Source organism: Lonchura striata, chromosome 4 (assembly GCF_050655825.1).
Source record: "Lonchura striata isolate lonStrDom1 chromosome 4, ASM5065582v1, whole genome shotgun sequence".
NCBI classification, from domain to species: domain Eukaryota; kingdom Metazoa; phylum Chordata; class Aves; order Passeriformes; family Estrildidae; genus Lonchura; species Lonchura striata.
In genome coordinates, this window is record NC_140706.1 from 8,533,600 (window position 1) to 8,545,507 (window position 11,908).

The following is an 11,908-nucleotide window of genomic DNA, read 5'->3' on the forward strand; positions in this document are numbered from 1 at the left end:
AGTGGAGAGTGATCATGAATAAAGTTTAGCATTCGTAATTTATGTATAGGGAAATACTAAATCAGACCAAATGGCTATCTCTGCAATGCTAAATCCTGTTTTCCCAAAAGAACAGTCTCTAAAAATTATTTTCCCCTGATTTCTGTTTTTGTGATTTATAAAGATGGCACTACTATAATGAATCCCCTCTTGAGTCTGCTCATGTATGCTGTAACATCATACAGCAGCACAGTTACACACTGAACAAGCTGAGATTTTAGCTTCTTACTTACTTACCAGAATTAATGGGAGCAAGCCATTCCTCTTGGGCTATACAGGACAGACAGGTTATATAGAGCAAGTTGAAAAGAAAAATGTTAGCCAGCAATTCACTCATAATTCTGAGGAGTTTCTCCTCATGAAAAAAAAAGGTTGTGTGCCTGACCTTTCTGGGCACAGAATGCCCCCAACCTTCACCATGAAATTATTGAAGATTGAATCTCCACTGAACCAGCTAAAGCAAACACAGTGCACAGTCCTTTTGATAGTCTGTGCATGCTCCTCAGTGCTGTGCCTGCCCTCAGCTGGGTTCATTCTCCCTGAAACAAGCACTGCTAGTGTCCAATTTGTGATGGGAAATATGGTTTTCGGGGGATGATGCAATCCCTGAACTTAGCTTTAATTTGACAAAATCACTTTTATCATCTTCATGCCATTGCCTTATTGCACACAGAACAAGTGCAGTCAGCATTGTCCTGGAGTGCAGCTCACAGGGCACTGAAAGGGGATAGAAGTGCAGGCTGGAAAAGAAGGGTTCTGAGTTTGGGCTCAAGCTCCCACTCAGTTTTAGTGGCTGCAGCTGCTCCTGGCAGCCCTGGGACTAGAATCACAGAAACACCTGGGAAAGCAGGCATGAGTGCTTATGCCCCCTGTAAGTCAGAACCACTCAAATGGCAGGCAGTGCACTGAGCAACTCCTGAGTGCAATCCCTGCTCTCTCCTCCTCTCCCATAAAGCAGATGTAGTTTGTTGTGGTTATTTTTGAGCTCTAGGGAAGCAAGTTGCTGGAACCAGGTGCCCCATCCAGCTGCTCAGACTTCAGGAAAACCACTCAGCAGACTTCAAGAGAGATTAATCAAATGGCCTGGCTTTAAAAACCTTACCCAGAGCAGGTGAGTCACTGCTGGATCTCGCATGTCAGAGCAGGAACATCCTTTCCCAGACATGGGCTGCACAGCCGTGCCTCTTTAAATCTGCGCTGCGTGCTGCAGTGCTCTGCATTGTTGCCATGGCAGAAATCTCCCCATAGTAATAACCTCTTTCAGAGAAGGTTAAAAAGAGACAGTGCACATGCTCAGAAATGCTGCACTTGTTCTCGTAGCAGTTTGCAGCGGCCATTTCAAAGAAACCATCACAAAGACAAGAGAAAGATCAGGTACTGATATTTTTTCCTTTGTTAAAGGGGGTGACTTTTCTCTTTCTTAGAAGTCCATGCATAGATCTGTCTCTGTTCCCAGCTGCACGGCAGAGAGCGACCACCCTTGAAGCCTGTCGTGATTATTCCTTGCAAATTCCCATGCAATAACTAAGAGGCAGGAGTTAGGTGTGATTTAAGATGATTGCTGCCCTAGAGGAGCAGTTGTTTTGTAGTGGGGCTCACGTACGAAGCTGAGCTGACTCTGGGGTGGGTGATGGGTAAGGCACCCAAAGAAAGTTTAACAGTGTGTCTGTTTTGTTTAGCTGAACCTTTATTGTACTCATAGTCAACCATGAGAATAGCCTCTGCTCCTACTGACCAGAGGCTTCTTCATCAGGTGCTTCCAAAAGAGGCTGGTGGTGTCCTAATTTACTATTACTTGGAGACACTCTGCTGCATCCTATTGCAAAGACTGGTATTTTTGATTGTACTTGTTTTGATTGCAGGTTACCGTTAATTAAAACAGAAAACCAAGCCACTTGTAGTGATTTTAATCCCTTTATTTTAGGGATGGTAAAGATTAAAAAAAAAAAAAAATCACATCAGCTCTGAATAGTGGGTGCAACAGGAATCCCATTATGAGGGTATAGAAATTATATTACCGTATCTTTTTGTTGCCTTGGGCTCAAGTATATCTGTGACTCTACTTGTACACGGTTATCTCTTGCTTCTGAACCATTCCCCACTCTTGTGTTTAGGTTGAGGTGCACAGGAAGGGGATGGGTATAATGTTGCTCCTTCCCTGGCTGAATTGCTGGTTTGCACATGCTGCAAGGGTTCGTGCAGAATTTGCAGCTTCACTTTAGCTGTGTCTGAAAAGGTGGATTGCACATATTGAAGAACAGTTTTGTTCTGTGTTTGTGGCAAAATGGGGAAAACCTTTCCCTTTCCTGTCTCCCTCTACTGCCTTTCTAAATGTGAAATACAATCTGTTCTGGGGAGTGCTGTACTCTTGCATTCAGTACATGCAGATCTAATGCTCTTATGCAACATCTTTTGCTCAGTAAGCACCAACTTGAAAATCCAAAAGAGGCAGGATGCTGTCTTGCTTTACCACAGTTAGGTGAATGGATTTTTTATGTGGATTTTATTGTATTGCCCTTACTTTAGTCTGTATTTCTTCCATTTTGATATACAGGAATGAAAGGTAAACTTGGCTGAGCTAAGGACCTGCCTAGCAGTGTGCCAGAGTCCTTAAGGCTTGGATTGAAGTCTCTAACAAGTGGCTGCAATCTGTTGGGCCAAGAGAATACTTAATTTAAAATTTATAAAAAAAACTTGCCTCTGTGTGAAGGGAAACTGTTGCTGGACCAAGCTGTACCAAGGTCTGGGCATGGTGTGGCCTGGCTGTGGTGTTCAAGAATAAATGGATGGCTGCAAATATTGGCCTGAAGCCCAGATTAGGAGGGGAAACAGAAGGCCAAAGAGTTTTGATGGATTTACCATTAGAAATTCTACCTATGAATTTGTGGAGGTTTAACAAAAGTCTTTTCCTTCAAATACTTTCATAAAGGAGTTTTTATAATTAGCATGCTGTGTAATGCTAGTGGTTACCTTTTGTTATTATACTTGTGAGAAGATGATGCAGTAAAGCAAGCCAGAGGCCAAAGACCTTGTTTCCAGGTTCTGTTTCAGCCAGCTCTGTAATCCCTGAAGTTTTGATCTCAAAGTATAATAGTGAACCAGCTCTCCAGATTCATGTCTGTAACTGTATAGTTAGAAAAAATTTATAGATCAGGCAAAGCTGCTGGCATCCTTACCTTCAAATGAAACCAAGGACACTCTAGGGACTTCTTATCTAGTGTAGGGATGTTCTCTCACAGTTGAGTTTTATGTACACTCTGGAAATGTGCAGAGAACTTTTCTCCATGCTCTAAACCTTCTGGTATTTTGTTGTCTTTCAGAGGAAGACTGACAATGCTTTAGTCATCGGGGACATTAAAATCTTTGTAAAAAAACCCTTGTGTATCTGTAGTGTTCCTTCACTAACATGTTTATGTCCCTTGACAAGGAGAGAAGCACCCCTTCCCAAGATGCTGTCACCCTGCCTTCTGAGGAGAGCCATCCTTACAGTTCCTTTTGTTTTTGTGGTTGCACTACTGGTCACGGAGCCTGTCAGAGCTGACCAAGAAGCAGGAACAGCCATACCAGCTGAAAGTATGTACCACCCTGCAGTCCTCTGCCACAGCCCCTACTGCAGTTCTCATGTTGCAGCACCCTGAAGTTTGCCCAACTAATTCAAACTATTTTGGATATGTCTTGCCTACATTGTTTTAAAACCACAACCTGATAATCTACCAGTGCTGTTTTGCTCCTGCATCCAAAGCTCTTCACTCTCTGCTTGTTGCTGAAATCTGCCACTGTTCTGCACCTTTTCTTCTGCCCATTGTGTTAGCCCTTTCTGTACCAGCAATCACCATGTTTGCTTTTCAGAGACCTTACTGAGGCTTGTTCTTTTTCAACTGACATTCTCTGTTCATTATATTTTGTTCTTGAGAATGTTTGCTGTTTTAAAGTCATGAATTTTTAGTAGAAAAAATTCACGATGAAGATGCCAAGAAAGCATTTTTTCAACACCTAGTCTTGGGGCCTTCAACCATCTAATTCTCCGTTGTTGATCTGTGTTGAGTTTATTTTACTTTATAAGCATAATGACTGGCCCTTGCAGCAAGTTGTTGATGTGAAAAATTACTGTCCTTTCTTTTGTCCAGTGTAGATACAGTAGCACTGAAGTTGGGTGATGGTACAGCAATGATGGAGCTGGTCTTTAATACTGTTTAGTGTGGGGGTTTTATCTCTTTTTCTTTTTTTTTTTTTTTTTTTTCTTAGCCAGTTAAAGAATTTGGCAGGCTCCCTTTCTCCAGCAGGCAGAATTCCTGGCTGCTGGTTAGCACTCAGATCACTGGAAGCTCATTGTCCAGCATGTCAGAGGCATGTACAGTCCAACAACAAGTGTTGGCAAAATGGGCTTACAGACAGGACACAGGCACAGCAGCATTTTCCAACGTTAGCCTGGATTCCATCCTTTCATTCACACCAGACCCCAAAGAGCAAACTAAACCTGGGCTCAGAATTTCTCTCTTGTGCAGTATCTCTGGTGAGGCTGTCAGCCAGGCACAGGCACGAGAGGCAAACGAGGGCAGATGAGCCTGATGAGTTCAAGGTGTTTGGTGCTGTCTGCATTTGCTGCCTGCTGGGGCACAGATCTGTGTTCCGTGGTGATCAAGGCAAAGCAAGCCTTGTGCCCTTCAGTCTGAGTGTCTTGATCTGGGAACACTCCAATAAATCCAGGTTGCAGCAGTTCTGCTTACCAGCAATGCCTGCTGAGAGCTTGGGCAAAGCTGTATCGTATTCAAAGCTAGAGGCTGAAGTAGTCTGTCTTTATGATATTGTCAGTTTTATTCCATTAGTTTTCTTTTTAGAGCTCACATTTTTTAGATCAGGAGACAAGATTTCTCTAGGGAACAGGTTCATGTTTTCAGACAAAATTTCTGAAAAATCTGATGATAAAATCGAAAATTTAAAGTTGAAAATTTGATTATAAAGTTGAAAAACCCAGGGTTAGTGGAGCAAAATGAAAGGCTCAAGTTAAGGGTTTAATGTTTCCATACAATGAGCTGTGGAAGGAAGAGAGGAACAGCAATATAGCAGGAAGAAAAATATTAATGTAAATTTGAAGTAATTCTTTTATAATTGACAGACTGGGTGGACCATCACAGTGAACCAGTTAAAATTATCTGTGCTGTTCAGGAGTACCAACATCAGTACTTACCATGTGGACTCTTTTCTGTAGCTCTTTCTGATACTCAAAATCACTGTTTAATCCTTCTAGTTAATTCTTCATGCCATATAGTCATGATTCTCTGCTGAATGCTCTCCTAGGCCGCCCCTGTGTTGATTGCCATGCCTTTGAGTTCATGCAGAGAGCTCTGCAGGATTTAAAGAAGACAGCATATAATCTAGACACAAGGGTAAGGAAACAGTAAATGTCTTTTTTTTTTTTTCTTCAATGTAAAAGAAAATTCTTGGATAAAAGTAGATAAGGTGGATAGATTTTGCACACTTGGTGAACTGTGCTGTCCTGTGTTCTAAGGTGAGGCTGTTTAATTACATTTCTCCTCTCTATGAAATAATCCATGGAATTCTTCTGCTTTGGGGTATCAGGGACAATACAAAGTATAGGAAAGTGTGAACTAACTACCCTTCTCTTGCCAAATTAGAGCCATTAGTGCTGCTTTTCTCACTCCAAATGCTGAGCACACACCTTTGGTTTCATGTCAAGGGGCATAAGGTGAGAGTATAATTTATATTTATTACCCAAAAGGAAAGCCTACTAAAATAAAATATTCCCCTGCACATACTTTTATCTCTGGGGAGAAGCTAAGGGAGGAAACCTCATCCATAGAGAGCTTTTACATTTTTCTGATTTCATAATGATGAAAAATGCCACAAAGTAGAACAGCATAGGGGATGAAACTTGTTTGGTGGTAGTCAGTGTGCAGAATCTGCCAGGGGTGGTACCTGCCCTCTGTGGGGGATGTTGAATCTGTCTCTTGCTGCTGCAGCTGCAATCTGTGCCTGCCTGTGTCCAGCTGCTGTCAGATGGAGGTGTCCCAGGAGGGTGGCTTTGTCCCCACCTCCTGTGTGCCCTTTAGCTGAAGGGCTATAGATGCACTCCTGCACAGATTGCTAAACAGAAGGCACTGAAACTTTTCTGCTTTTCTGATTTATGGTCAAGGTTGTTCACAGGTCAAAGGCTGTGAACTGTTGTCTTTGAGGAACCGTTTGAGGTTACTTCAAGAGGGTCCTTGATGTTTAGTGAAAATACAAATGCATTAATGAAGAGGCTTTGAATTGTGACCTACTACAACAAATAAACAAACATTCCAGCAGAACCAGATTGGTATGTAGCACATTTAGAGCTAAACAAAATCTGTTCAATAATTACAGGTCAAATATATTTTGGGCTTCATGAAGAAATCTTGCTAATGAATCTGCTGAGCACTTTTTGCAGCCCAAACAAGATGTTCAGATTGTGCTGTAAAGTGGTTCTAGCATGCCTCTTCTTTCTACAAACCTTTGAACTTCTCATTAGAACTTCTACATCTTGATGCAAAATCTCCTGAAGTTTTCTCTGGGTGTCTGGCTATGGCAGTGACCTTTATGAAACTTTCAGCTTGCAGACCAAGAGAAAAACTTTATAAAACACAGATGTCCAAAACAGAAGTAGCAACAAGAACCCCAAAGATAGCAACTGTGTTTTAATACTTTTCAAAAACTAAAAATAAAAGCCAAAGAGATAAAATGACGCTAGAAAAAAAGTCAGCTGAGATTAATATCCTATTATTGGCTTTCACACTTGTAGACTTGACAGCAAGCCTGAAAATGTGATATATTCCCATGAAAACAAACCTATCACTTTAAAATCTAAATAATTAAATTCATATTGAAGTCCTTCAGCTCCCCATGACTGGAACAGACCTATTCCAGTCACTAAGCTAGGAATTCTGCCTATGTCCTCAAAAGACATGGAAATGTTTAACAGTTGAGGACTTCTTGGAACTGTCTTCTAGGGCATTTTAATTCTTACTTTTATTATTCAGCTGTGGCACAATTTAATGCAAACTGATGGTTTTAGGACCACTGCTTTCAGCTACATATATTTCACATTTGACTATTTTAGTCTGTTTTGCTGCTTTGTGGGGTAAATATTCCTGTCCCTGAAAATACAATTCCCTTTGTTAATATTCCCACTGGAGACATTAATTTCCTTGAAAAACTCTCCTTTGTTTGCAGGCAAGATTGTTAGATGATGACTAAGCAGCTCCTAACTGTGTTGGAGGGGGAGGGATTCCCAAAAGCTTAGAGAGGAAATTCTCATTTAATTCCTCCTGCACATCTTACCCTGCAGTTCTGTACAGGGGAAGCCTGTATATAATTTTATTGCACAAGAATATTGCTCAAGAGCTTTCACACTTCATTTGGCCCTGGGTTGATCTACATGGTGTCTCACAGCAAAGTGACTCTGGCATAGGTCACAGACCCTTTCATGAAGGCCATAGTGTGGATCTCCTTCCCTTTCCAAACTGGCTGTGTTTGTGACCTGCCCTGGTGTGATGGTCCCTCACTAATTGTCAGGCTGCCTGCATCATAAGGGTCACAGACCTCTTCTGACAGGCTGATTTCTACATTCAGATCTGTTTACCCCTCTCTGTCCTGCATTTTGTTGCTGCTGGTCCCTCAGAGCAGACTGGAATAGTTGCTTTGGCAGTGAGAATTAACTCTGGGCAGTATTTTCTGGGAATATCTGTGGTTCACCACTCAGCCAAAGTGCCCTATGTGATCATGAACTGGGGAGAGGAGCCTTGTGCTGCTGGGAGGGAGCTGCTCCCACCACAACCACTGCTCTTTATTGCTTTACAAACTGTCTGTGGTTCTTTAGAATGCTTAAAGCACAGTAAGCTAGATGTGTCCCTGAAAATAAAAAGAAAGGCTTGAAAACATTATTAAAGATATATAAGATGGTAAGCAGCCTTGGGGCTCAGCTCAAAAAATGTTGGCATGCTGTCAACCTCCCTTATTCAAACCATGGCAAATGATGTCAGTGAGTTGGTGACAAGGTGGTGATTGAATGTCTTTTCAATGATTAGAAAAGTCTGATCAGATCTTTTCAGCTTTGCAGGGCAGCTGAAACAATCAAAACGATACCTGATTTAATATAAAACCACAGGGTTGTGGTTTTTTTCCTGAGATTTATCATCTGGGGAAAAAAAAAAGAAGCCTGAGCAGCAGATGGCTTTTCCTGCACTAAGAAGGCAAGTGCAGAGCAGGATGCTTCAGCCCAGCTCTGCTCTAAGTGCCTTTAGCTGATGTGGGCCAATGGATAACACAGCTTTTAAAACACAGCCTTTGATCACCTGGCAACTCCATCTCACACAGAAATCGCAAGTCAGGCAGATTAAGGATGGGTTTGATTGGCATTTAGAGCTGGTAGTCTTCATAATGCCTTTTTTTTTATTTTCATGTGTAGCTGGTTCCACCAGTGGGGGTTAATTTGGTGAGTGGACTTCCCACAGCTACTGGGGAAGTCCCAGTATTGTCCCATGACAATAAAGGGGGAATTCTCTTGGAACAGCCTGATTTTCAGGTACAGCTTCAGCTCATGATAGACAAACTGAGGTGAAGATATGATGTTGATATCAAACATATCTGCTGCATCATGCTGCTACTGAAGCAACAAGTGCTCCAGACAGCCAGGAAAACCCAAGTGTGTGTGTATGTGCTAGACATGAAGGATTCCCAAATTTCTTTATGTACCCTGCTGTCCCCTCCCTGGTCCCCAACCCTCTCTCACTAGGGAAGGCTGAGAGCGTGCAGCCTTGCAGATCATGCCCAGCTCCAGCTCTCAGAAGTTCCCAAACCACCCTCGTTGCTTCAGAACCAGGGATCTGTGGGCAACAGAGATCTCCTGATATTGATGAACCTCTGTTGAACCCAGAGACTTCTGCTTTCACCAGTTTGGGACCCATTTCCTTAAAGAAGCCAGGAATCTCATCTCGTGTTTGAATTGTGATAGCTCCATGCCAGCTCAGCACCTCTCATCTGTTTTAGGCTCCAAAGCATGTTATCAGCAACTACTGAAGTTTCGTATTATCAGGAGAAAGTTAAACATGAGAAGTTAATTTCTTCAATGACAGTCACAGTCTAATTTTAAATTTGGAGTCTGTTTTTAAATAAAATAAAACTTCTGACATTATTTGGGAGGGGTGGGGAGGGGGCTTAAGCCTCTAATGAATTTCTGAGCAGTTTGTGCTGTTGAAATAAGATTATAAGAAAGAAAAATAATTCTCCATGTCAAAGGAAGTAATGCTATGTTGGTATGCCAATTAATACCACAAAAGCAAAATCATTTTGTAGAGCAGTAAACAATAAGTCTGATTGTTACCCCAAAATTCACCTCATACCACTAGTTCCAAATTGTAGAATAAAAATAAAATTGAATTTTCTTTGGGAGCTAATTAGTTTTACAATGCTGACATTTGTTTTTTGATGATGTTGTTCCTCCCTCTTATAGACAGAAACTCTGCTTCTTCAGGTGGAAAAGAGAAATCTGTGTGACTGCGTAGCTGCCAATCTGCTGAACTGAATCCTGGAGACCCCTGGGGAGGCTCACCTGTCCAGCAGTTTTTAAAATGCAGCTGTATAAAATACAGCTTTATGGAGTTCATGTGGCAAGCATGTATGCCCCAATGTACTGAAACTGGGGCCTGTGTCTGATGTATTTGTCTGTTCTGTATATTTTTTTTCAAAGTACCCTCTTTTCACATCTGCTGGATTGCCAGTAAGGGCTCAATTCAGCAAATCTGTTACTTGATATTAGGGGGGGGGAGGGGGGGGGAATGTACCTGCTTTGATTTTTAAATCAGAATTTGCCAAGTGTATCTACTGGAGATAATTTTGGAGGACAGTGCCCTAGACACACGTGCAGCTGTTTTTTGTCTTTAATATGAACATATGTCTGTGGCAACTTACCCAGTTACACTGAGACATGACACTGTAGTCTCTGTAGGCTTTGCCTGTGCATTAAAGAGGATGAAGTCCTTTCTGTTTGTTGTCTGTGCTGTCCCACCTTCAGGCACGTTGTAGTTCTGTCAGCTGTAATGGGGTGTGTGTCATGAGGAGCTACACATCTGCTGCCCTTGGGCCAAAACAGTTTAAATCTCACTGCTGAGCCCTCTGTTGTCCTGCAGAAGAGTATTGTGTTCTTTAATTAAAATGTTTGGTTCTTCCCCTCCTTCCCTGAACACCCCATTCACACACCTAGTGAATTTCTGACTACCTTTATTTTAACAGGTCAAATGGACAGCATAAAAAGGAGAATCAGGGTATGACTAGGCAGCCTGGCCAGTTCCAGCTGTGCCAAATGCTGCCACCTGCAACTGCTCAGCATCACATTGAAGGACAGCTCTGTGCAGTGCCAGGAAGTTTCTTTGTGAGACTTGTGCTTTATTTTGCTTCAAGTGAAACACAGAGATTATATCACACATATTAAGTCCATCCTACAACTGTTGTACCTGAAAGCTGAGATTGTTTCATCCTCACCTCTCCCCCTTTATTGTAAGATACTGTGTCCACACACAAGTCTGAAATAGGCTGAGTGCTGTGAGGAGGTGCTTGGCATTTGTCTGATGTGATTTAGAGCTGTCTCAAATTATTCCAACATTGAGACTTGACTTGGGAATGGGTGGGACATCTGAAGGTAAAACTCTCTTCAGCTGAATTTGGAAGAAAGTTCCTGCCTGTGGCTGTGCTTCTGTAAAGAAATTGGTGTGACTTTGCTGGAAATGGATGGGAGAGGAAGCACAACTACTGCTCTGCAGCTGTAGGTATGGTAACAGCAGCTGGGGGAGCAGGGGAACACCACAGGGACCTGAGTGCCTTCCCAAACCTGTCCAGAGCTGGGAAAACCAATCCCTGTACACTGAGAAGTGCAGTATGCCCTTCTGTGTGTGACAGGACACAGGCCAGCACAGAAGCCCAGTCTGAATGGGAGAGTGGATGCTGATGATATTGTCCCACATTCCCTCAGGGAGCAGCTGTGCTGTGTTTGTCACAAAGTCCATTCACACAGCATGGGAGCACTGGCACTGCTCATTTTGGGCTGCTTGGCAAAGTCAGTCAGTGCAAGCCTCACCTGCAGCTCCCCTCCCAGAGAGGGGGAAGGGGCAGCAGTCCTTATCCATGGCACAGCACTCTCAGCATTTCTGGGAGCAAAGCCTCCTTTGGAGGGCTTCGTCCTGCCCTGGCTGCAGCACAATTGCTTCTCAGAGCTCCTTGGCTTTTGCTGCACTTGGCTTGTCCCCATCTTGTTCTAGCTTGGCTTTGTTCCCCTGCTTTGCTCTGAACCTGTCTTCTCTCTTTTCCCTTTCAACCTCAGTTCCCTCTTCCATTCTGGCACTGCCCTCCCCCTAATCCCAGGGATTTCTCAGGGCACTCCAGGCCCCTCAGTCTGGTGCCTCTGCAGGTGAGGCTGGTGAGGCTGACACTCCTCGGGTCAGCAGCCCCTTTAGTCCAGCTGGCAGCACTGCCAGAGCAATGAGTGACACCAATTTACCATGGGGTGAGTGACTATGGTGTGAGCAACATCAGCATCTCATTCCCAGGGAAGAGGAACTTGCCTGTGCAGGGAAGACATTGTATGGAAGGACCCCTTTTTACCTAAAAATTAACATTCCTGTTGCAGATCTTGGAAAAAGTCCCAGAACAGCTCAGTTTCAGATGAATTATTCTGTGGGCTGTCCCCCAGCCTGGCATAATCTCACTGGCTTGTTACAGGTGTGGACAAGAACCCAGCCATGTTTGCCAGATGGAAACACCTATAGATTTTAATGAATGTTTCCCTTGGTGATTGCTCAGACATTGGCTTGAACAAAAGAAAACCTGACCATTTGGA

At 43.0% G+C, this 11,908-nt stretch overlaps 1 protein-coding gene across 2 annotated transcripts; it reads left to right on the forward strand.

Moving 5' to 3' along the window:
* The first annotated feature begins 1,004 nt into the window (after nucleotides 1-1,004).
* On the forward strand, nucleotides 1,005-10,057 carry LOC116183539 (NELL2-interacting cell ontogeny regulator 1-like). Of its 2 annotated transcripts, none has more exons than XM_085578494.1 (4): nucleotides 1,005-1,150; nucleotides 3,467-3,612; nucleotides 5,338-5,426; nucleotides 9,530-10,057. In XM_085578494.1, exons 2-4 carry the CDS (start codon nucleotides 3,489-3,491, stop codon nucleotides 9,599-9,601), a joined length of 285 nt encoding a protein of 94 aa, XP_085434620.1. In that variant the 5' UTR covers nucleotides 1,005-1,150; nucleotides 3,467-3,488; the 3' UTR covers nucleotides 9,602-10,057. The 2 variants fall into 2 exon arrangements, with proteins under 2 accessions (XP_085434620.1, XP_031360451.1); XM_031504591.3 differs by lacking the exon at nucleotides 1,005-1,150 and adding an exon at nucleotides 1,341-1,413.
* The last annotated feature ends 1,851 nt before the right edge of the window (nucleotides 10,058-11,908 follow it).

Coding starts and splice junctions, on each gene's coding strand:
- LOC116183539 (XM_085578494.1), top strand. CDS start 3,489: ATGCTGTCACCCTGCCTTCTGAGGAGAGCCATCCTTACAGTTCCTTTT. Junction 3,613..5,337: donor AACAGCCATACCAGCTGAAA/GTATGTACCACC, acceptor ATGCTCTCCTAG/GCCGCCCCTGTGTTGATTGC. Junction 5,427..9,529: donor CATATAATCTAGACACAAGG/GTAAGGAAACAG, acceptor TCCCTCTTATAG/ACAGAAACTCTGCTTCTTCA.